The 24,671-nt window shown below is 39.1% G+C and overlaps 2 protein-coding genes across 3 annotated transcripts in view; one reads left to right on the top strand and one right to left on the bottom strand.

Annotated features, from left to right (window-relative positions):
• The window catches only part of SLC39A10 (solute carrier family 39 member 10), a 39,160-nt gene extending 24,677 nt beyond the window's left edge, over window positions 1–14,483 (top strand). For both annotated transcript variants that reach the window (XM_065840910.2, XM_065840908.2), the window contains exons 5-10: window positions 663–881; window positions 2,222–2,342; window positions 4,227–4,595; window positions 7,288–7,368; window positions 9,174–9,364; window positions 11,274–14,483. In XM_065840910.2, coding sequence (XP_065696982.1) covers window positions 663–881; window positions 2,222–2,342; window positions 4,227–4,595; window positions 7,288–7,368; window positions 9,174–9,364; window positions 11,274–11,432 — 1,140 coding nt within the window. In that variant the 3' untranslated portion in view covers window positions 11,433–14,483. The remainder of the gene's footprint in view (window positions 1–662; window positions 882–2,221; window positions 2,343–4,226; window positions 4,596–7,287; window positions 7,369–9,173; window positions 9,365–11,273) is intronic.
• Window positions 14,484–14,504: 21 nt separating this feature from the next.
• Window positions 14,505–24,671, bottom strand: part of DNAH7 (dynein axonemal heavy chain 7) — a 92,152-nt gene continuing 81,985 nt past the window's right edge. Inside the window, exons 51-60 of the mRNA XM_071810749.1 lie at window positions 24,201–24,362; window positions 23,547–23,747; window positions 22,591–22,752; window positions 21,151–21,336; window positions 20,281–20,418; window positions 19,636–19,866; window positions 18,409–18,561; window positions 16,474–16,651; window positions 15,234–15,337; window positions 14,505–14,836 (exon numbers count right to left, since the gene is read on the bottom strand). Of these exons, the coding sequence (XP_071666850.1) occupies window positions 14,630–14,836; window positions 15,234–15,337; window positions 16,474–16,651; window positions 18,409–18,561; window positions 19,636–19,866; window positions 20,281–20,418; window positions 21,151–21,336; window positions 22,591–22,752; window positions 23,547–23,747; window positions 24,201–24,362 (1,722 nt within the window). The 3' untranslated portion in view covers window positions 14,505–14,629. The remainder of the gene's footprint in view (window positions 14,837–15,233; window positions 15,338–16,473; window positions 16,652–18,408; window positions 18,562–19,635; window positions 19,867–20,280; window positions 20,419–21,150; window positions 21,337–22,590; window positions 22,753–23,546; window positions 23,748–24,200; window positions 24,363–24,671) is intronic.

A 24,671-nucleotide genomic window follows, 5' to 3' on the forward strand; every position in this document is an offset into this window, starting at 1 on the left:
AACAGTGTTTGAGACTTTCTGTTAATAAAAAGAAATGTGTGTTTCAGAAAAAGAGAGTAGTTGTGTAGTCACAGTTTAACTTCTATCGCAGTGTTTTAGAATGCCTAATGAGACCAACGAGAGTACTTTAAATTTAGCAATATTACTGTCTCTTGTCTACTTGTCTAATTAATGTATCAGTACGCCTAGTAGTACTTCAGGGGCATTAGCCTTCCTGGTTACCAGCTTTTGGGGAGAAAGTAACCTATAACTTACTGAATCAAGAAATTGTCCAGGTTCCTGGGAAGGTAACCAGTTTCTAATTTGTGATGGTATACTGTAATTCTTAGAAGGCAAAATGTTTTCTAAAATTTTGTTACCTTAATTCTTTTAGCAGAAAGACTAATGTTTACCTGTTTTCTTTGTGTAAATTTTAATACAAATTTTTGGTCACTTTTTTTTTTTTTGGCAGTTTATATTTCAGATCAAAATGTGTGTGTATTAAAACAAACCAAAACCAAAACAAACACACACAAATTCACAAACAAACCCACAACCCAGTTTTTAAAGTCTTTTATGCCACTTTTCTGTCAAGGTTACATATTTTATCATCTGAGCTCAGAGCCATTTCAGTCTCTTGATTACACCAGGTCACGCTATGTTAATATTTTCTCTCCTTATAGTCACATGGAGGTCACAACCACAGTCACCACCATGGCCACGGTCATGTTCATGAACACAAGCGTTCTCATCGACATGCCCATGGACATGGAGTACGGACTGAAGGCTTTCTAGAAGAAAATGATCCAGTGCTGAAAGGCCTTGTGGCGCTCGGAGGCATTTATCTTTTGTTCATCATTGAACATTGTATAAGAATGTACAAGCATTACAATAAACAAAAGGTATGCTCTAAAATTACATGTTATTTTAAAACATGTTACCTGAACTTATCTTCTGAGTGTTGAGGAATTGTCTGTGCGATGATTCGTTATTCTGTTTACATGAACAAGTGCTGCTGATCTGCATTCTGTTTGATTTTATGTGAGGAAACCCTTTTCTAGAGGATGTTGCTTTTCTTAATGAGGTAATTTGGGAAGACAAAGTAGAAATCTGTTGGGAAGACTGCAGCTTTTTGACCAGATATATTTGGAGGTAGATCTAAGTAAAAGAGATTATGGCTCTTTCTCTAAAGCATTGTGATGTTTTTGAAAAAATATGAAAGGCAGTGTGTGAGAAAGAACTGGTAATAGAGCCAGACAATTGTCAGACGATTTACAAGATGCCAGTTTAACAGAACTATTCTGTTTTCCATGCGATAATACCAAAATTTAAAGATCTCCTACTTCCTATAAATTGCCAATCAAATTTTTACTTGTTTCCCTGAAAATGATTGGATTTTTAGGGCTGGGAGCATGCTGTATTCATGATGGTGATACAAAAGGAGAGCGAGTACCTCAGGGGGAGTGTGATGGTGGGTAGAAATTCAAACCACCAAAGAGCCATATTCTTTGAACAGTAGTTATAAATACACTTTTGTCTCCGTCATTCAACTTTGAGGAGAAAATTACTTTGGTGAAACTATAGCTGCTTCTCCCAAAATGAGTGTGGAAAAAATTAAAGATCTCCGTTTCACATCAGACTTGCTGGACAGGCAGTGAAAGATTTTCTGTGTTGGAGGAGGCGTTTCTCAGATCTTCTGATAAAGAGATAAAAGCTGTTACTCTGGGTGTATCTTCTTTGAGATTAATTAAATAATTATATCTCCTAGGTTGCTTTGGCAAATGTAAGATCTCTGTTGTATGGGCTGCTGATAGGAAAGTAGCAAGCTTTTCTCTGAAGGAAAATACAAGGAAGTTATAAGAGTATAAAACTTAAAGTTGAGCGAAACAGGGGAGCTGTTCTTGCTTCATGCTTGCTTTCTCAAACAAAATTAGCAAATAACTCTACGTACAGGTGTTTCTGGGCTATTAGAGTAATCCTTGTCACAATGTTACTGTTACTGAAGTGAAATATCATCTGTGCAAGTGGGTGAAATTCTGTGGTAGGTAGATAAGAATTTCCACTGGGATAGATACTGTTGCTGAGCCTTGCAAAGATTCATGTTCCGTAGTCACATACTTCTGTTAGGCGTATTAAGAGAGAGTAACTAGTCTATTTTGAAGATATTTTTTGGACAACATTTCAGTTTCTTTTATTTCCATTTATGTCATTTTACAAAACAGTTACCTGTTTCCTCTTGCAGAGTAAGCAGAAATGGTGCAAGAAAGAACAGAGTGAAGAATCACCAATTGGAAGGAAACTTTCTGATCACAAATTAAATAACAGACCCGATGCTGACTGGCTTCAGCTCAAACCCCTTGCAGGTAGGCATTTATTTTCAGAAATTTCTCCAATTACAAGATTCAAAGTAATGGTATGTAACCTGTAGCATGTAATCTCTTGTACAGTTTGGCTGCTATTATGCAAATAATTGTTAATAAGACTTAATAGGCTTTCCCTATTAAATCCTTTTTAGTTTTGTTTTCTGTAGATGTGAGAGCACTCAGGACACTTCCTAATGTGCCATACAAATGTTCTGAGACTTCTGAAGCTGTCAGCTTTTGGGTGGCTGTGTTTCTTTGTGTTTTTTGGTTTTGTCTTTGTTTTTTTGTTGCTGTTGTTTGTTTTGGTTTTTGTTGTTGTTGTTTTGGGGGTTTTTGTGTGTATGTTTTGTTTGGGTTTTTTTGTTTGTTTGGGGGTGTTTTTTGGTTAAGCTGTGCCTGACTAGCTCAGCCCTGACAAAAATTACATCAAAAATTAACACATACAACCTGAAAAGGGATATCTGTTACAATTGAAGATTCCAGCCTCTGACCAGTTATAGCTTGGCTATGACAAACAAGTATCCTGAGTAATTCCTCAAGTATCCAAAACATCTTTCACATACCGTTCCTCCACGCTAGTCTATGTGCTCATGCAGCATATTCCCAGAGGGAATGCCACATCTCCCCTATGAAGGGGAAGGGGTTTGCTTCATAAACTTGCCCTTCTGTTGCCTGTGTGGCTGCTGAATTAATTTCTTGATGAAGAATCCATAGGCTATACAAATGTGATTTTGTTAATTTGAATGGTTTGTAGAAGGGAGACTGACTGTAGCCTTCACCACTCAAATGACATAAAATGGGATTTAGGACATTGACAGAACATAGAAAGACTTTCAGCTCTGAGGATGGTGCTACATATATTTGAGATGTCTTCATTTTCTTTTAACGGGCAATCAGAGGAATTTTGCTTCTAATAACATGGAGGACGTTCTTGTTTTGTAATAGCATTCCTCTGAAAATGCACTCTGCTGATCAGCAGATCACTTGTACTGAAGGCACTGGAAGCCCATGCTGAATTTGAATTTTGAACTGCAGTGCCACTACCGCTGACCTGAATGGCCATTCCATTTCTCTTTAAACTCTGTGCCTGGTTTTTTAATTCTGCTTGCTGTCTGCTTATTTTTGACTCCTGAAATATTTTTTCTGGAGTTTTTGTGAGCCAGTAACTTCATTGTCCAGAACTGCTTTTTTTTTTTTTACAAGTGATTTTGCTTCCTGGAGCACAGATTGCCAATTTCATTTATTTGTTGATATTTCAGAAATATTAGTACACTTAAAATTCTTGCACATATGCCTTCTGCGTTGTTTTCACTTTGTTTTTCCTTGTAAAAATGGCTGTGATTGCTGGCAGAGTAATGAGCTACAGGGAAGGAGCTCACTGTACGACACCAGTGTCTGACAGCAACACAGAAACTATGTAAAGATCTGTTATGTCAGTGGCAGATCCCGCTGAGTTGTGACCCGTGTGAGCATGCATAGAGTTGCCAGTTCAGGTTTCCTTAGTCATTCAGGTTCCATCAATAGCATGGAAAACATTATTATCATTCTGGCAACTTTCCCTTTCCAACGTTGAATCATCAGCTTCGTCAGTAGCAGTATTACAGATCCAAGCCTAGGTTGGGCTACAACGGACACTGTGTGCCATGAATACAGTTGTGCTGCCTTGCAGTGGAGACTTCTGCATGCTGTCTGTGCAAATTAGTGAAAAAATGGGGCATGTCTTGTTGGACTGAATGTTGACAACAAAATCACTAGATTTGTATGTGTTAAAGTACTTCTTTGCTTTCAGAACGCAGTTAAATACTAAGCTCAATACGCAGTAGTTGCTGGTGATATTTTCAATAAGAACTAACGCGGTGTCTCTCCCAACTGGCTTCCATGTAGGAGCAGACGACTCGGTGTTATCTGAAGACCGACTCAATGAAACAGAACTCACTGATTTAGATGGCCAGCTGGAATCCCCACCCAAAAACTTCTTGTCTGTGGAAGAGGAGAACAATATGCACCATTCTCACAATGACGTCTCACATACTGCTCATGAGCATGATCTTCATGATTCAGAGTATGACAGCCACGGCGAAGATAAAATAATAGCTAGAAAACACAGTCACCACTGGCATCACAAACATTCCCATCATTCCCATGGCCACTGTCATTCTGGAAAAGACCTGAAAGATACTGGGATAGCTAATATTGCGTGGATGGTAATTATGGGAGATGGCATTCACAACTTTAGTGATGGCTTAGCAATCGGTAAGCAAAAGCACTCAGTATTTCTCCACAGTTTCTTCTTACCTTTAGTAACTTGGGTACTATTTTACTTATCAGTGATCACAGGTAAGACTTCCAGTTAGCTACTGTGGTTACTGACATTGTTTAATCTCCTTCAGAGCAGAAATTAAAAGGCCATCAATAGTAATAGTCTTCCCTTTGTTAATATTCTGTGACTATTTCCACGAAAATTACTGTGTTGATAGTAGCAACAGTAGCAATCTCTGACAAATAAAGATAGGTGCAGACAAATCTCTGTCTGAATTATGGAGCACATATAATGCAGGTGTGTTGTTCGGGTCTTAGTATTTGCCTTCAAATAATAAGTTCCTTGCGGTCTTATTTATAATGATTTGATTAAAATAATAATACTATTTCTATTATTACTAATGCACAGAATTATACAGTACTTGTAAATAATAAATGTACTGTGAGTCAGGTTAACGAAATAATATTTTAAAAAGTATTCACAGTATCACAGTACGTTTGGGATTGGAAGGGACCTCAAAAGATCATCTAGTCCAATCCCCCTGCTGGAGCAGGAACGCCTAGGTGAGGTCGCACAGGAATGTGTCCAGGCGGGCTTGGAATGTCTCCAGGGAAGGAGACTCCACAACCTCCCTGGGCAGCCTGTTCCAGTGCTCTGTTACCCTCACTGAGAAGAAGTTCTTTCTCAAATTTAAGTGGAACCTCTTGTGTTCCAGCTTGATCCCATTACTCCTTGTCCTATCATTGTTTGCCACTGAGAAGAGCCTGACTCCATCCTCGTGGCACTCACCCTTTATATATTTATAAACATTAATAAGGTCACCCTCAGTCTCCTCTTCTCCAAACTAAAGAGCCCCAGCTCCCTCAGCCTTTCTTCATAAGGGAGATGCTCCACTCCCTTAATCATCTTTGTTGCCCTACGCTGGACTCTCTCCACCAGTTCCTTGTCCTTCTTGAACTGAGGGGCCCAGAACTGGACACAATATTCCAGATGGGGTCTCACCAGGGCAGAGTAGAGGGGAAGGAGGACCTCTCTCGATCTACTGACCACCCCCCTTGTAATACACCCAAGGATGCCATTGGCCTTCCTGGCCACAAGGGCACAGTGCTGGCTCATGGTCATCCTGTTGTCCACCAGGACCCCCAGGTCCCTTTCCCCTACACTGCTCTCTAATAGGTCATTCCCCAACCTATACTGGAACTTGGGATTGTTCCTGCCCAGATGCAGGACTCTACACTTTCCCTTGTTAAATTCCATCAGGTTATCCCCCACCCAACTCTCCAGCCTGTCCAGGTCCCGCTGGATGGCAGCACAGCCTTCTGGCGTGTCAGCCACTCCTCCCAGCTTAGTGTCATCAGCAAACTTGCTTACTTAGGATAATTTAATTTTTTGTTTGAGCAAAGTATTGGCTGTTTATTTCTAGCCAAATGGAGAAGGTATTGAAGTACCAAACAGATTTTGTTAGATTTGTTAAATCAACTTTGATTCACATAAACCTCTAAATGTGATTTGAACTGTAAAACACATTAATTTGAATATATGTCGTACAAGTCAAAATGATGGTGAGAGTACTGAAGTAGCTGCTAGGAGTACACAGGGTTCTGAACTATTATACTATCAGAAGGAACACATCCATCTTGAAGGATGGGCGATAAGCTACTTATTAGGGTCTGGGGTTAATAATGGAATGTAGTATAGTTTCTCCACTTTCTCCAAACAATTTCTAAAGAAACTAAACTCCATAAAAAATAACTTTTTGGTTCATTTTCATATTAAACGGGCAAGACGTTTAGACAGTTGCTTCTAAGGCCAGAAAGGATCACTACGCCACCTGGTGGGAACATCACTGTATTGAAACTCCAGTTCTAAACACTCCTCTGTCAAGCCCAAACAGCTGAATCTTCGGTGAAATGTAGATTTTAGAAAAGCATGTTCATATTTTTAATATATCAAGCTATGAGGAATCCAGAGGGAAGTTAAATTTCCTCTTTGTCTTCAGATTGTGTCTTTTCATTCTACTTCATTTTACCTGTTTTGACTGCTCGCTGCAGGCTCTTCTTGTGGCTTTCTCTGCTGCAGTACAGAAATTTAATACCAGGTTTTTTGTCTCAGAATTATTTAAGGTATGAACTTAAAAGCTGATTGAATTAAATTAGCTTACACAAAAGTTACTGAAAGAAGTTTATGCCAATGTTTTTCCTCATTATTTTCCAGGTCTGGCTTCTTAATGTTGCTGATATGTGCTCTACAAATGAGCATAAAGGAAATAGAGAGGTTATGGATTAAATATTAGTTTGGATTTCCAGCCTAGAAAGGAGAGAGCCAGACTGTTGCTCATGTGCATTCTTAATTGTCCTGATATACTTCATAGTTGCTAAAAGTATAAAAGTGGTGCTATTTATTAGCTTGTGGCCTTTATGTCTATATTCTGCTCAGTTGTATTCTCCTCTCCCAGGATTTGTCTTTCAGATAAACTGAATAATAAAGCACACAGCAGTAATGCCCATCCAAGATACTTCCAGTATTTTCAGTTTCTATACAGACAGGACACAGACATAATGAAAAAAAAATCAAAGCATGCATTCTAACACAGGATGTCAGATGTCATCTCTGGAAAGTCTGCAGATTAAGTTTTTTGACTTGAAAACAGTAAAATATCATTTGAATCTTTTTTCTTTTTTCTAGGAGCAGCTTTTAGTGCTGGACTGACAGGAGGAATTAGTACATCTATAGCAGTATTTTGTCATGAGCTTCCCCATGAATTAGGTAACTAATTATATAAACTAAATGTGTTCAGTCTCTTCATCTGTACCAAATATGTATCTAAAAGCTGTTGTGATACTCATCCTGATAAGCATAATGCAATACAGATGCTGCAAGAGTGACCAGAGCTTCAGAGAGTAATGGAGCAATATTCCTTCAGAGTACACAATGAGAATACTAATACAGGACTATTTTGGTACGTATCTAGTCACAGCTGTGCTGTCAAGCTTTTTGAACATGTTTTAGAAGTGTTCTTAGGAACATACGGTTTACAGTTTGGTGTTACACCTCTGCATTTTATAGAGAGAGTTGCACAGTACTCTGTGTGACAATGTCTTACAGAAAGTTACGTTACACAAGTAAACATAAGTTTACTTAAGTAAAATTCTTTGTGGAGGTCTTCAGAAGATACTTCGTACCAATTGCTGATGAGTCCAGTAAGTGTGGATAGGTATTAAGGGTATAAAGCCTGTAGGCAGTGTAGCCAGTGCCATTGATTCTTCCCCACTAATGGAAGCATTTCTTTTTGGGATTAGCCAGCCATGCTAAAACCTGTTGTATTCCTCCGAACCAGAAGGCACAGTGCATGAAGTTTTAGTGCACCCTGAGACTTACAAGAGAGTGGCTAGAGAGAGGAGGAGTCATCTTTTTTTGCCGGTAATGTGAAATTGTGCTAGATTAAACTGTGTACGTACTCACAACTCGCTTACTTGAGGAGCTGCTAGCTCTGAATGGTCACAAGTAAGGTAAAACAAGTACTTCAACAACCCTTAGAGGTGATGAGTGAAGCATTTTATATAGGCAGATACTAAGTATAAGGTAAGTGATAGGCACAGATGGGAAATAATAGAGCAGATGTTCATAATTTGACAACAGCACTATACAATCGTCAGTTAAGTGAAGCTGCTGCCGTATATAAAGGATTGCAGTATATATTGGTGAGCTTATAACTTGCTAGTGAGTAGTTGGCTATACATAGTTTTTGTTTTGATTCTAGATTGAGCAATTAATTTCTAACATATCTAATATGAGAATATTACATTAATCACCCTTATAACTGCATAACTATCAGCTTTCATGCATACTCACAAGAGTTCAGTTTGAAGGGGTAAAACTATCAAAGCTGATTACAAGATGAAAATTTAGATCTTTCTAGAACATCTGCCTCTGTCAGCAATTTTAGCAGAGCTGTCCTGCTTTCAAAATAAACCCGGTTAACCTGGCATATCTTAAACCAGCAAACTGATTCAGCATGGCTGTGAAGCCATTCTTTCTGAAAGTAAGTCAGTAAGTCTTCCTTTTCCTAGTGCTATGTTTCTCAAATTTGCTGTCACCTTCTGTGGGGACTAAGGCCTTGTTAATCGCCTCTTGAATTTGCGGAATGAGGTGTATATAGCTAAGAGGAACTTTCACAGGTATTGATCAAAACTAAGCTGCTGGTTTTATGTGCCATGAAGAACACCTGTGAAGTAAAGACAAGTCTGTATACACAGATAGGTTCTCTGCGAGAGGACCAGATCTAGGCTCCTCCATTTACCTGGAGCGGTTAATTGCTGTTACCTTTCTGACAATCAGCATGATGAAGAGGCACCTGTAAATTATATTTTAATTGAGTGATTGCTGCACACAAATACAGCTTTTAGAAGAGCTGTCAGATCCTGCTGTCTTGTTGTCCTTTGAGCCTCTGTAGCAGCATCTCGCCTTTGGCAATGCCTGAGGTTGGTGAGATAACAAATGTATGGTCGTTTATCTACGTGCTCTCCCAAGAAGCATTGATACTAAAGCCCCATATTCTGTGTCCATTTCAGGTGACTTTGCTGTGCTGCTTAAAGCAGGTATGACAGTAAAGCAAGCAATCGTGTACAACCTCCTGTCTGCCCTGATGGCTTACCTGGGGATGCTGATAGGCACCGCTGTGGGACAGTACGCTAATGACATCACCCTGTGGATCTTTGCCATCACTGCAGGCATGTTCCTCTACGTGGCACTGGTTGACATGGTAAGATTGTTATGGTTCTCTGTCATTTTTGCATTCCACTCATAAAACTAGGACTCGAAATGGCACCTATGGCAGAACTTTTTTTTGTTGTAACATAAAATATCTGCAGACAAGAGATGGCTGATTCTGTTCTACAACTTTTTAAAATGTTGCAGGTACTTGGAGAGATGTAGTGAAGTTTTGTAGTTGCTTGCCTGGTTGGGCTTCTGCTACTGAAGTCTGCCAGTGACTCCTGTTAAAATATTAGGTTGGTGCAAAAGTAACTGCAGTTTTGGACCATGAATTTTAAATCGGTATAACTATGCTCAAACACATCTTTATCAAAATAGGAACCATTACAATCAACACATTTTTGCCAACGAGAAGTAAGTTTACTTATTCCTACAGCATAAAAATCCATTGTGGAGATGTGGAGATGCTTGGAGAAGTGGTAGTCAATTGGCGAGAGGTCAGTTGAATATGGCAGATGAAGCAAAACTTCATAGCCCAATTCCTTCAACTTTGGAAGCAGTGATTGTGCTATGTGCAGTTGGGCATTGACGTTGAGAATAATTGGTCCCTCTCTGTGACTTTTTTTAGTGCAAATTATGCTTTGGGTTCAGAGAGCTTTTGGTGGAGTAGCTCCCTGGATTTCAATTGCTTCTTTCACAAACTACTCTCTCCTAGCACAGACATCCAAAGCAGAGGCGAGCTTCCTCACAGCTGGTATTTTTCTCCTCAAATAGACTAAGTAGCCATCTCCCTATGAGTGAATTCCTGCTTGGACCACCTGATGTGTCTACATACTGCTTAAGAGAAAAATTCTTATATGGAACTTGAGTTCTGGCTTCGAGCGATGTTCCAGTAGAGAGAAACATTTTTCACACCGATATTGTTTTATATTTAAGTATTCAGTGGATCAAATTAATTGTCAGCTTTATGTATCTTTTCTAAGAACAATAGTACAAGACCAGATGGGGAATATCTGGTTTTCTTTAGCAGATTTAATCCTCTAATAATTTGTCATTGTCTATTGTGCAGTTTTCAGGTACTCTGAATAACCAGCTGTTCAGCCTCTTGAATGAAAAGCAATACAGACTTGTGCTGTGAACTATCTGAAGTTTCCATTTTGTTCTGTATTGTTTTTCTCTTCTAAGGATGTCTTGCAGGAATTCCTTCACTTTCTTTATGCTTTCTTGAATTAATGTCTTGGTAAAACATTTTATGTTGTTTCTCTTCTGTATGGGTGGCTTTGTGAGACACTTGGTAAGATTTAGTTTTACATCATCCAAGGCTACTGTTATTGGTTGCTTTTGTCAGCACTATTTGACTTTTCTTCATAGGTGAGTAACATAAGGAATACCCAGAGCTTTCAGGACTTTTTATAGCTTCCCATAGAATTTCTCTTGAATTACTTGTTGCTATTATTCCCATACTTAACAGGGAAATGTATGTGAATATGTGTAAGCATATAACATGACAAAGGAAGGGCTAAGTTAATCAGCAAAGTCATTATAAAGGGTATGTTTGTAGCAATGTATTTACTGCAGCAATAGTCAAAACCTGTTATTGTCTTTATTTGAGCACGACTTAATTTTAGGTCACTAAAAAAACTTGAAAGAGCAAAACTCAGAGAATGCTGGGCTGGTCTTTGTTGTGAGGAACTTAAAGTTCAAGCAAATGTGTGATCCAGTAAAAGCTGAGGGAAAAAATGTCCAAAGGAAAGGCATTTTTAGTTTGTTTTGTAAATACGCGATACCATCATGTTTTATCATACGTAGTGGTCAGGAAGAGTTTTAGTTATGTCTTAATGTATTGTTTTTATAACTGAATCCTGGAGTGTTTATTCCTGACAATATCATCTTGTAAACTTGTCTGTGTATAAATGGCGCAGATGTGAAATAACTTTCTAAATTGTTTTTCCTTTTAGCTTCCAGAAATGCTTCATGGAGACGGAGATAATGAAGAACATGGTTATTGTCCTGTGGGGCAGTTCATTCTTCAGAATTTAGGCCTGCTGCTGGGATTTGCCATCATGCTGGTGATTGCCCTCTATGAAGATAAAATTGTGCTGGACATCCAGTTTTGACCCAATTCTGGTCACCACTGTGGTGACAGGAACGTGACTGTCTGGCTTTGAGTCTGCACTGTTTCACTGTACGCACATTGCTCAGAGGAAGAGCAGCGGCTTGCACTACTTACACAAGTCGAGTATATTCATTTCCCTGTAGATTAACTTCTTTTTTTCTAATTCAAATCAGATGAGATACCCAAACACAAGTGATTGACAATTAGGAAATACTAAATAAGAGAAAGAAATCCAAGTTCATTGTACTCTACAGGAAGCCCTGCTCAGTTAAGAATGAAAAAGTCCAGGGAATGATCTGCTCATTTGGGAAAATCCCATTTCATTTAGTACATTTCAACAGAACCCAGAAAACATTACAGCTGAAATTCATACCTCTGCAAGGAACCTCAGTGAGCTTTTAGTGCCATGTCTTACATAGCGCACATATATATCTATATATATGTATAGATACACAGAGAGAGAGATATATAGATATGCATGCATATATATATGTGCGTGTGTGTGTATATATATTTTTTCATTCTGTGCTGATTCTGCTGCATAGTGGTGACTTGGAAGTGTTAAATCTTACAACAGCACATGACTGGAAACCACTGTGCTGGTTTACATTTTAAAAAAGAAACCAAAACCTAAACACTGTTTAAATTCTTAAAGTATGCGTTAAGCTGCACTCCATCACTATAAACTTCCTGGGTAAGAAGGCAGCTGCTGCAATATACGCTGCAAAGTGCCGTGTTCTGTCAATGATCAGTTTGACGGTGTTTTCCTGACTAAGATTTATTTGATGTTTCTTCCTTGATATTAGTAGGAAAATGCAAAATGCAGTAGAATTAGTGTTAGCCTGGGGAAATCCCTGATGTTGGAGTTCTTGAGCTATTTCTGGTTCTTTTTTACAGATGCTAAACATGTATTGTGTGCCACTTGCAGCATAAACTACTGAAGAATTGTGGCTGTGAATTTGTGCAAACTCTTTTAACAGAGAATCCATATGGGAACTTTGTCATTTTTTTAAACAATTATTTTGAACTGTTTTCTCCTTTTTGTGTTCAAACATTCCAAAGTGCGAGATGCTAGTTATTGAACTGGGGCACAAAAGTTAAATTATGCTCTGTGTATGTAGTACTTGGTAGGTTATTTACAATACTGTAAGATCAGATCAAAATCTGTTTCTACAATGCCTTGATACCAGACATTGTAGCACCAGCCATTTCTGGCAGTAGATGGTATGTAAGAAGATTTCTACTTCCAGGATAAAGGAGTTCATTTCTATGCTACTTTTTAATAATTTTGGTATTTAAATTAGATTGTTAAAAAGCAGGCGTGATAGGTCTCTGGTATGTGTAATTTGGAAGGATAGAATGACAATTTGGGCCTTAACTTGCTGGGATCAGCTGTCCTAGATCAGATTGTGCTGATATTGCCAGACACAAGTTAGTTCTTGTACCCATCTCCTTAAAAAAAAAGGAGAGTTGGTGAGGAGTGCAAGTTGATTCTGCAGTACCAGTCCTAAGCATGATAGGAGCCTTCTTTAAAACATAGAGTTCATCTTCTTTTCTGTTTATGCCAGGTAAAGGCTGTATTTTGACGATGTGCCCTAAGTTTTGTTTGGGTCTGCTTGGTGCCAGTGTAGCTGCTAAGAACGCTGATCCTGACGCCTTTAATACAAGCCAGTTGGTATCTTCATTCCATTTCAAGTTCATGTGTGTCTGCTGTGGCCCTTTCCTTTGTGAAGCTTTGTTGATCAATGTAAATTTTACTGAGAGCAGCTCATGTATTTTCCAGATATCTGTTGGTTCTTGCCAGTATTTCTCCCTTATGCCATATCAAGGAACAGTATGAAGGGTCCGTCTCCAAGAAGGGTGTGGTTTCTTCAGTGAAGAACCCAAGAGCTGGGAGTTCAGGCACGCAGCCATTGCATGCTCTGAACTCGGGCTTGCTTTTTCATTCTTGAAACACATTTACTCTTGGACCCTAATGAGCAAACACACTGGTGGTAGTTTCAGATTACTGAATGGCTGCACTGTAAAGATCCTGGGTGACGGTTTGTCATAGTGCCCATGTGAGGTCACTGAGTACCATTTTCAAAGAGACTTAACTCACTGGATACCTTCTGAAGATCTAAGTTTAACAACCCATGTTTCCTATGTAATTAACTGACCCTTCATTTTCCTTTTCTGTTAATTCTGTTGACTATAAGGAGGTCAATATGTGGTCAAACTGTTATTTTGTCAAATAATTTTTAAAGGTTATTTCTTTAAATACTTTTCAGATGAAGATTTCTATATTTCAGGTAGTATATTTACTTTTGTATTAGTTGGAATATAGTTATAGCTTAATACACTGCCTCTGGAGGAAAATAGTTCACTTCCTTCCAAGACCATCTTCAGACAAGGGAAAAACATGGTCCTTGAAGGTAGGTACTGTATTATTTTGTTACATATGGGCTGTTTCCTTTTATTTTCTAGTATTTATTACAAGTTATGAAGAGCAGTGTAACAGCTGTGACTTCTTCTCTATGTTTCCACCAGTACTGAATTCCAAATGATTCTCTTGTACACTTTTTGAGTCATGTTACAGACAATCTGAATTCCACTACATTCCTGCTTGGCTTCAACATTCCATTCTGCTTGAATCCAGAGTCTCATTTAACTTGTATTTGTTGGAGGGCATAAATGTTACTTGTATATTACAATGCTGTCACTGTGTGACATCCCATATGAATTTCGATGTAGATCACATTGCACTCAATCCACTGTGAGTATGCTTAGAAAATATGGTAGTTGCTAGATGCAGTGTGATTTTTTTTATTTTTCTCTTTCTTTCCCCTCCCATTAACAATTGCATCTATGGTTTAAAAATGTGACTATGGTCCTATGAGATAACTTGCTGAGCTATCAGTCTTTTTGTTATAACTAAATCATTTTTTAAAATTTTATAAAGCTGGAAATTATCAAATGCTGTTTTGTTCATTGTCAACAGTGTTGTGCTCATTTTATGTATGTTCCTTATAAATAAGGAGCCTTCAGAAAATAAAATTATTCAAGGAACGGACATTTGTGTGGGCTTTTGTAAGGTTTTATTCTTCACCTTTATGGTTTAGTTTTTGATTCCTCTTTTTAGTGGTCTTTCAGGAGCAACATCAATCCCTTCTAAGCAATGGGGAAAATGCACCTATGTCTCCATGGCTGGTGAGAGGCTTATGAGCTCAGCTGACATAATAGCGCCACGCCCCGCCTGATCCAGTGTTCTTGCGGTTTGTCTGACGGGAGAGTCATGGCGATGACAAAGTTGGTGGAATGGCCTGTTGTGGACAGGACCCCTCTTCTCTCACTGGTTTTGTACACTGGGGCCAGGTAACTTGGGCGCTGGGGAATGTCTGCTCTCTTAGACGGCTTCAGCCAGATCTGCAGGGAAGAGGAAAATAATCCTGTTAACCTCCCTTTAAAAAAAGCAGGGAAATAGGCTTGGCATGGCCAAAGCATTTTCATGTTGTCGGGTTTTCTGGTTTGTTTGCTTTTTAATAGATAGCTCTGAAAACCTGGTTCCTGTTTCTTCTTGCTTAGCAGATTGCTTTCTCTCCCTTTTAAAATTAGCATCACCAAACTTCCTCTCACTGTCATTATTAGCAGAGGATTCTCAGCCCCTCTTAGACACTTTGCTTCTATTTCAACACAAAATACTTAATTTCTTTTTTAAGAATTACCCTGTTCCTTCCTTCAAGACTAGAATCTAAGCTTATCAATTCTGCAGTATTTGTTGGTATGTAATACTAGAAAATGTCACCAAATGAAATATACTGACCACAGGTACTGTGTCATAGAGGACTTTGGGATGAGATTCTCCCAGCTTCTTCATTTGCCTGTCCCAGCGTGCTCCATCCAAGAAGAGTCCCTGAACGTAGACCCCTGAATCGGATGGAAATGACACCAGATGACATAAAAACTGAAAACGTCTGCTAGGTGAGAGCAGCAGCTAGTGTAATGCACTTTACTAACCATCTTCTGATTGTGTGGGACTTTGTGTCAATTTTATGTGTTCAAGTGATGATCAAATCACTTGGAGTATAACACACTCTTATGCTGTGCTACAATTTGTTATCATTCAAAGTCTATGAAGATTTATAGTTACAGTGTCTAGCAATATCATAGTTGTATCCAGCCTTTTTGAGGGACAGAGGTTAAAAACCATTCCAAAGTACAGGACACTATTTGTACAGTTGTCACTATTATAAAGTTTTCTCTAAGTACAACATATTGCCAGATTCAACATTTCCAGACTTGGGGATTTGACCATAGAAGCAGTCTTTCTGTAATTTCTACAATGGAAAGGAAAGTAAACCTGCTGTAACAGAAACTGCCTGGATGGGGCTTGCCCAGCCAACCTTCCAAGCCCTCCTTTTCACACAAATTCCATCAAACTGAGCCTCAGACAAGTATTAAAAAGAGTATTAAGAACAGTTCCGTTTCAGCTGTGCTTTTTGCCTGAGGAAGGGCAAGCTAACAAATGTATCTGCAAATGGAACCTGAGGTAAGTAATATCTGGTAAAACAGTTTGATAAAAAAATAGAGCTTTTCCCCCTCATAAAGTGGAGTGGTCCCCTGTTGCACATTATGTATTTTTGTAGGGACAGCAGAAAAGTTGTGTAGGCTATTTTAACTAAACGTTTGGTTTTCCTTGGCTTAGGAAAATGTGCATCTTCAGACACATACGCTAACGGAGTGAAAAAAGAGAGAAAAATTTTAAAAAGGCAAGCTAGGTATGACGTAAAAGTTTAATCTGTTGTAGGAGGTTTGGGGTAAAGAATGTCCTCTGTTGGTGTTATTTTATATCCGCACGCTAAGCCAGGAGGTGAGCTCATCTCAGAAGTTCTTAAGGACTTAGTATTTTTTCTCGTCACTTCTTGTGGATCTCATGGGGAACAGTGAGGTTGTGTATGTTTTCCCCCTGAATTAATTAACTTAATTGCATAACCCTGAGTCTGCCAATTAATGTTAACTTCTGAATATATCAGCAAAGGCAGATAATTGTGTCATGCATTTACCATCTTCGGGGGCAACTTCATACTCCTTATCTTCCAGCACTTCATAGTCAAAGTCTAGCAGGTCTATTGGAATGGTGTATTTTCTGGCATAGTTCTGCTGTGCACCTGTTAAGAAGGCTTGAGTGAAGAAGAATCCTGAAATCCAGAAGACTGGTGGATTTCCATTTTCATACCACAGCTGCAGCAGCAAAAGAGAGGAGGAGAAAAGAAGAAAACAACTGCCTTTAATTATTTTTTTTTTTTTGTATTGAGGAAAGCAAGTATCTTCCAGAAGAACAGCAAAAGTAATTTCTCCCTGTGTGAATCCAGGATTGCCTTTGTCTTTCCTGAAAGCAGTCCAACTTTGGAGATGGCCACATCTTTTTAAACAACTTGTTTAAAATGTCACTAAGGCTGTTTAAAAAACAAATAAACAAACTAAAAAACACCCTCAAAGAAAAAAACACATGGAAAAATCCCAATGCTGTTGCCTGCAAATACTTGGCTTGTGTGAATGACTTGGTCTGAATAAGTCTGTTAAACACGCATCATCTCTATAAGTTCATCACCTGAGTGTTCAATTTTCCTTATCTCTCTGGTTACTGAAGCTGTTCAGCCTTTGCCTTGGTTTCTCTGTGCAAACAACAGATTTTTTGCAAGCTGTTTTCTCTCTGGAAGGGTCACATTTCCCTTCCACGGCCAAAGTCACATCTTGTTTGTACAGCGAGTTGAAGATGAGGGATGATTCCCTCATGAGGAGAATGTGGCCTAATTAAACTTCAATTGATTTGGCAGGGGGGGAGGGCTTGTTTGTTTGGAGTTGTTTTTATTAATGGCTTACACTGTGGAGGCCTCTGTAATAAAAATGAATTTCAAAAATGCCAAAATGCATTGGATTTGGTTGTAATACATGTGAAATCTTGCAATAATGAATAGTTACTGCATGCAAGATGACATCTTGACTGTTGCAAACATCAATTTTGAATCATGTCAGAAAAAAATCTGCTACAATTTTTTGCTGCAGAGAATTACAATGAAGACAACTAATCTAGCCCAATAAATAAACATCCTCATAGACACCAGCAGTTTTCTGTTCGTACAAGTTTAATTTCTGTCCTGGCTTCTGTTCAAGAAATGGCACTTTCGTTCTTTACACATTGCTGCCAGGATTACTATAGATGACAGTGGAAGTCATTGAGGTGAGTCCAAAAACATAACATCAAGGTTCTCTGGAAATGCAGATTTTGTTAATATCCTTCCAGACCTGAAACTGGATGCTTTTGATTTTTTTTTATTTACTTACTATTTTTGTTGCTAGATATTTTGTTTATCTTGGAACCTGTTTTTACAACAGGTAAGGAGTAGGCAACCTGCAATGTGATTGGTTTTCCTCAGTTGATTGATATTACTAAACCAACAGCATTGTGCTGAGGCCCTAGATATTTGAAGTCAGGTTTGGGAATCTGCAATCTTACAGACGGAGGAACACCACTGATTCTCCCTAACTCATCCAGCTTTCTTTGCCAGCACTCTACTGAAAGCCTGGTATCTGACTTAAAGATTTTATGTTAACATGTTTTACTAAGTTGGCTCACTGGCAAAGAAACTCAACAGTATTTTCCTAAGTTCTGATTTAATTAACTTCATTACTAGCACCAGATCTAGATGTAGTTTAAGAGGCCCTTAGTACATTCACTTCAGGAGGCCAGTTCTGTCAGACAACATTGCTGATGTCCTGCAGCTCCCTTTCAAGAGGTGAAGGGGATGCGGCAACATACGCTTCATTAGATGCTGCTACGGCTCTACAAAACATGCACAAATGAACTGAACTTTACCTGTTAATTACTCAGGGGAAGTAATTTGTGTGTGTGCTCGCTTGTGGAGAAGCCACCTGACATCGACAGACAAAAATAATAAGCGGCACTGAAGAAATCTGTGTAAAGGGGGTGTGCTCACCTGCAAGAACTTCAGTCTGTTCAGGAAGTCAGTCACATAGCTGCCCAGAGGCTTGAGGCTTGGATAAGACTTACTCATCCATAGTCCTGGAATTTTGCCATTCAGAATGCTGTTGACCACTTCTTCCAGTTCAACAGACATCACTACTAGCCCCTACAAGAAATTTGCGAAAGGAAGATGTCAAAATGCTTTGCCTAACAGCTGTGCTTTAATGATTAAAAACCAACATAGCTCTTTGTCTGACAGATGCGATGAATTTACTGGCTAAGTCAGACGGGAGCATTCTGGAGTTCATCAAAAGTGACTGCCGTCTTTGGTCTGATCTGGTAGTTTGGCACTAGACTGGTCAGGGAAAAGGTCCATGGCCTCCTTTGGAGAAAACTGCCCATACTGGAATATTCTCCCTTGCCATTCTTCCTCAGGAACATGGTCTTCCCAGAGCACTTCTCAGATTTCATAACTAGAAATGCTCTTTTTTCTTATTATTATTTAAAGTTTCCTCAAAACAACATTGCTGCCAAGTGCTTTATTCTAAAGCAGCAGACTTTTCAGCTTGTACAAGTACAAAAAAAAGTACAAGCTTTTTTTTTTTTAAAATAAAACCTACAAGCTTTTTAAAGCTTGCTGGGCTTTAAAAGGGAGAGGGGAGGTGTTAGGTTTTTGTTTTGTTTTTAATGCCTTACCAGCCTTAAGCTATAATAGTATAAATAAAAATTACCCCAAATTACCCAAACTGACTTCTTCCTGCCTTCTTTTTTTTTTGCATAGCTGCACTTTTTGATTCTTACCTGAGAACCAACATTAATTTTAGTCTGTGTTGTCTTTACTGCAATCCTCACCAGCAGTAATTTGCTATTTCAGGTGTTGAGGAGATTTGCTTTCAGCTGTAAGAAATTGTGTGAGGTGCTTCAGTCTCATGCCAGTGAGGCAGAGAAACAGATGTGAACCTCGTTACCATTTGTCTTATTTGCTAGCAAATCTGTAGTTAACTTTCTGGTTTGGTTTCTCTACAGCAGGCACAACAGTACTTTTACACTCCATTGCACTCCTATCAGTTTTAAGATACAGATCAGTAAATCAGTGTTGGATCCAGATTCTTGCAAGTGTTTGACTGACCGACCTGTATCAGATTTCAGGGTCAGTTCCATAAGGGATTTGCATTAATCGCTCCTCAGAGATTGAGTCTGGGCTCTAGGTATCTGCCTTGAGAGGTTCTCTTCAGCTCACCTTTATTGCTTTCTGGATGTTCACACACGAGTCCCGTATTGTCTGCAACAATTTGTTAAAGCGTCCCATCTCTTGGACAAGCACGGTATTCATGCTTTGAGTATAAGTGGTTGGATATCTTCTCATTGCTGTTTCAATATCGAAATTTGGAGGAAGTTTGCTCAGGATGTCACCTGTGACTTCATTAACAACTTCATCAGTGGATTTTGCACCACCAACAGATGCCTTACACTAGAGAGAGAAAAAAATTTGGATTTATTTTGAGAAAAACAATTTAGGACAGCAAATATTTAAAATGCAGCAAAGCAGAGCTGGTATAAAGGCATTCTTTAAACAGTCATTATAGTTCCAACTCTCTTTCCCTTGTGATTGAAATTAATTTGTTTCAGAATTCCCTGTATTATTGCAATAAATTATTAATTACCTTAGAACTAACAAAATCTTGTTTCCTATAGGTTTGCATCTCTTTCTTTCCCCTCCTCTCCCTGAAATCCTGCTTCCACTGCCACAAGATTCTTAAGTGGAACAGTAATTTCACCAGAATGGAGATACAACATAATACAGTACAGTAAAATTTGAAAAAAAAATCTGAACATACTAATGTGGAGGAAGTTATGGTAAGATGAGATGTGATGTTTTACATACCTGTGTAAGAAGAATGTTATCGAATAACAGTTGTGTTTCTGACTGATCCTTGGTAATATCAGCATTTGCGTTCATTCCAAATACCTCTGGGGAAGGATTCCGTGGAAGTGTCTTTGTATATTCAATATAGCTCTCATACTGCAAAAAAAAAAAAAAAAAACACAAAACCAACTCTTAATTTAAAAGAAGACAGAGAAAGAGCCAAACAGCCCATGACAGGCTGTGAGCTCTGTGCCAAAACCACTACAGGCTTTCCTGGTGTAATGAATACAGTGTGTAAACTAAGAGATAAAAGGAAATACAGGGGCTGACCCTCACAAATTCCTTTGGCCCTTACCCTGAAATCAGGATTGGCTTGGCTTAAATAATTTCTGACATCACTTCTAATGGCTGTTGGAAATACTCCTACAAAATACAATACCCAGTACAGGAGGCTGCAGCCCCTTTCTGGCTCCACTGCTTGCCAAGTGTCTGTGAAGTTGTTTTGCTAAGGTGGAACATCGTTCTCCCTTGTGATCAATTCAGCTGATTCCTGTGTCCTTTATACCTCCAGTAGATATGCTCAACTCACCTGCGTATACCTATTTTATAACACTTAACTTCAGCAGGCTGGGGTTCTCCCTTACTGTCCCCTATGTGTGCTGACTCACACAAAGCAAAGTCAGTTCATCTGGTAGTACCTGGGGTGGTTTCTCTCATCATTTCCATTCCTTAGATATTGCTGAAACAGGGTCTAATAGAATGTGAGATGAAGCCACAAAAGTGAGCAGCAACAACAGTAAGCACTGAGGCACCTATCAATGTCAGTAAAGATAGACGTATTTTTTTAAAAAATAAGCTGTTAGTAATTCCGTTGTTCGGGATACTTACATCTCCTTCAGGAGGAGCAAAATAGAGGCCACTTGGATCAAATTTATAATCTACATTTGTAATTATTTCTGAGGAAAAGAACATGTTTAGAACACTACGCAGCGTACGCCGATCCCAGTCATCAGTGACTCTGCCACCATAATTACATTCTCCAGTCATATAGCGAAGAGCATCATATGGCACCTCCTGAAAAGAATGCAGAACCATGATCTGACCTGCAGCCCAGCACTTCTCTGGGCAGCTAAACTGGCATCATTGTACTTTCTTTGGAAGTCATCCAGAATTTTCACTGGAAAGTTTAAAAGCTGCTATTTGCTTCTCTTGGTTCATGCTTGTACCATTGATCTGATCTTCAGATACTTTAATAATCATCTATCAAGTCAGCCAGCATTGCTCCTTTTGAAGAATAACAGCACAAGAAGTTTCCATAGTAATGCAGCTGGAACTCTCTGAGATTTATGAAAAACTTATGGCTATACATAATGTGTGCTGTCACAGGGCCATAGGTGTGCAGATAATTATTTACAGGAAGTCAGGGCAAGAGTGGGTAATAACATTGAGAAGTATGATAAAGCAAAGCAGCTGAAAAAAGGTACCAACAACTATGTTTACTGCATATCTGGCAGGAAAAAGAAGCTTCCCTCCCTGACAGGCACTACATTTGCTCATAGGCTTTGGTCACACAAGGGGAGGACATCCTCCCCAGACCCCACTTTGCTCTCCTGCAGGAAAAGAAACACACAGCTTCATAAGTTGCTTTCTCTTGCTAAATCACAACTGACCTACTAACCACACTGAGAACCAAAACCACTCCAGGCTGACAGTGGCTGAAAACAACACCCCCTCTCTTGACCCCAGCCATCACTGTAACAGATTTGTGCTACTGGGAGTTGCTGAGGAAGTTGGAACATGAAGAAGTGTCATGTATTGCCAGCAAATTCCAGAGAGGCTTCTACAAAACACTGCTGAGCTCTGCAAACAGAGATGAAAATATCATCTGCCAAATTTGCACAAATAGATAAAGTCCAAGGCCTGGTATTATCCCTGTCATTGTGTAAATCGCGGTTTGCAATTAAGTATTTTAGTACGGTATTTTACATCTTGCAGTAACCACCAAGAGCTGAAGCCACACCTCATGCCCAGACACAGGGTAAGATTCCAATGAATAAGGCAACTTTATAGAACAAACACTGCTCTATTTTGCATGGCAGAACTTCTAAATGGTCATTTGAAAGCCTCCCATATCAGTTCTATACTGCTCAAGAGACACTGACCGCTGACAAAGAATACACTCACCCCTACTGCAATCAGAGCTTGGTTTCTCACTCCCTGCCCCATCTGCACGGTTGCTGTGGAGCCCTCAGCCAGCATTGGGACATGCATGAACAGTCCCAGAAAGCGTCAGCAAGGTTCAGTGACCGCTGGGAAAGGTTTCTGTACCTCATACTGGTTGAGGAAGATGTGCAGCTGCTGCACGCTGATGCGGAGGTCAGTCTCATTGAATTCGTATGGAATGTTCCAACCCAATGGCCCAAAATTCCGCCTTTCTTGCACCAGCGCATGGAAGAAGCAGAGGCCGTACAGCAACGCCTTGAACTCAGCCTTCAAAACAAATGCATCACCATTAAGAATTCACGGCTGGTTTAAAGTGTTTCATTTTTCTCACCCCCTGTGCAGCAGTGCTTTCTCTGAGTCACTGTAGAGCCATCATTTCCTTCTCCAGTAACATACTGGTGATGACTCAGGGGCGGTTTTTCTTGACATACGAAAGCTTCAAATTGTCATAAGAATCAGTTCGAAATATTCTCTTAAACCAGTGTGAACCCTCAAAGCAATTTCATTTTTAAAGCTATATAACCGCATGACACATACAATGGTGTGTAAGAAAGCATGGACCTATGACTGTTTTTTACACCATTGTTGTATAAAACATTGTTCACACAATTTTTCTGCTATTTTTTTTTTCTCTTCTCATTAAAAAGAGATTTCAGACTTTCAAAGAAAAACCTCAGGAAGAAACTTTTGGGTTGCTTTTCAATTGAGACCATTTAGTTAAGCATATGACCTCATTTAGAAGAACTATATTAATTATAGAAAAATAAAATACTGTAAAATAAGTTTGCAAACAGACATCTAATTATGAAAGAGCGGTTAAGATTTTTCCTAGCTTTGTTTGTAACTAGAGAACTGTAAGGTGTAACACAAAATGTCAATTGAAAGAGACTAGCAATAAAATAAAAATATAATTCACTTCAGTATTGCCACTAATCTAAACCAGTTTCACTGCAGTGGATGACAACTATTACATTTTGGAGGTTTTTTTTCCCTCAGAGCATACAGACACCGTCATCAGTGTCTGCTTCAAATGATTTACAAAGTTCCAATACATTACTAACAGGTTTTCTGCAGCTGTTGAAAAACTCAGGATCAGATATTGGATCCATCAGGTATGAACGAATTATATTGGCCCGTAAACCTTTTGGAGCTTCATTAGTCATCTTCACTCCATTCTGAAGCACAGACACTGGGAAAGTGGCAGATGGGTAACTGGTGAGCCAAATTCGGAAATCTGGATGGGTTGTATCAGGATTTAGCTCCTACAATAAACACATATTAAAACAGGCAATTGGAACACACAACAGACTTAAATATACCTCATGTGCTGTTACTATTAAACCGATTTTTTTAAGTGGAAAAACATACCAGTCCAAAGTTTAGTTTCTTAAGTGTTTATATGTGATTATAGCGAAAGTCACAGTTATGAATGACCACTTTCCTTCTACGGCTGGTCTATTTTTATTCCAGACTTGAGTATTTTGAACTAAACTTTGTCCTCTCTGGGCACGTTTGTGGAATAGATGCCCAAGAAATGGGCCAGACCCACCACGTTTGTCAGCACTTGCTACTCCAGTAGGCAGAAGGAAAGAGACTCAACAGGTGACAATGACCCTTATCTCATGGGAACCAGCATGAAGGGTGCTAAGCTGGGCTGGCTGGATCAGACATGCCTTCTAAAGTAGTTCTAAGAAGAAGATAATACTTATTTTTACCTCACAGACTCTTTCCAGTGTTGGCATCCAGGAGCTGGCCAGGTGGCAATTCTGCAGAACAACCCATGTTCCTTCCTTTACTGCCTTCTCTATCATCTTCATGGCGATCGGGCCTTGGCCTTGACCAAGTGACAGAGAACTCAGCTTTGTATCACCATATCCCTGTGCACAGAGAAAGCATACGATAAGTAAGAATAATATGGCATAAATACACTAAAACTTCTGGTATGAGAGTTCACATCTATATCCATTCTTGAAATATTTAGTGTACAGTATATTTTAAAATACAGTTAAAAGCTTTTTCTTTGTGTCATTCCAGTTGATTGAAACCTCTTATCTATCTTCCAATGAAAAGCTCCAACTACACATCCCTTTAATCCAGAACTGCAAAAGTCTGACATTTGCAAAATATTCCTAAAACCAGGATACTCTTTAGGACATAGACAACCCACTACAGAATGCAGGTCGCAT

The sequence above is a fragment of the Patagioenas fasciata genome, chromosome 7 (genome assembly GCF_037038585.1).
Source record: "Patagioenas fasciata isolate bPatFas1 chromosome 7, bPatFas1.hap1, whole genome shotgun sequence".
In the NCBI taxonomy this organism is placed as follows: domain Eukaryota; kingdom Metazoa; phylum Chordata; class Aves; order Columbiformes; family Columbidae; genus Patagioenas; species Patagioenas fasciata.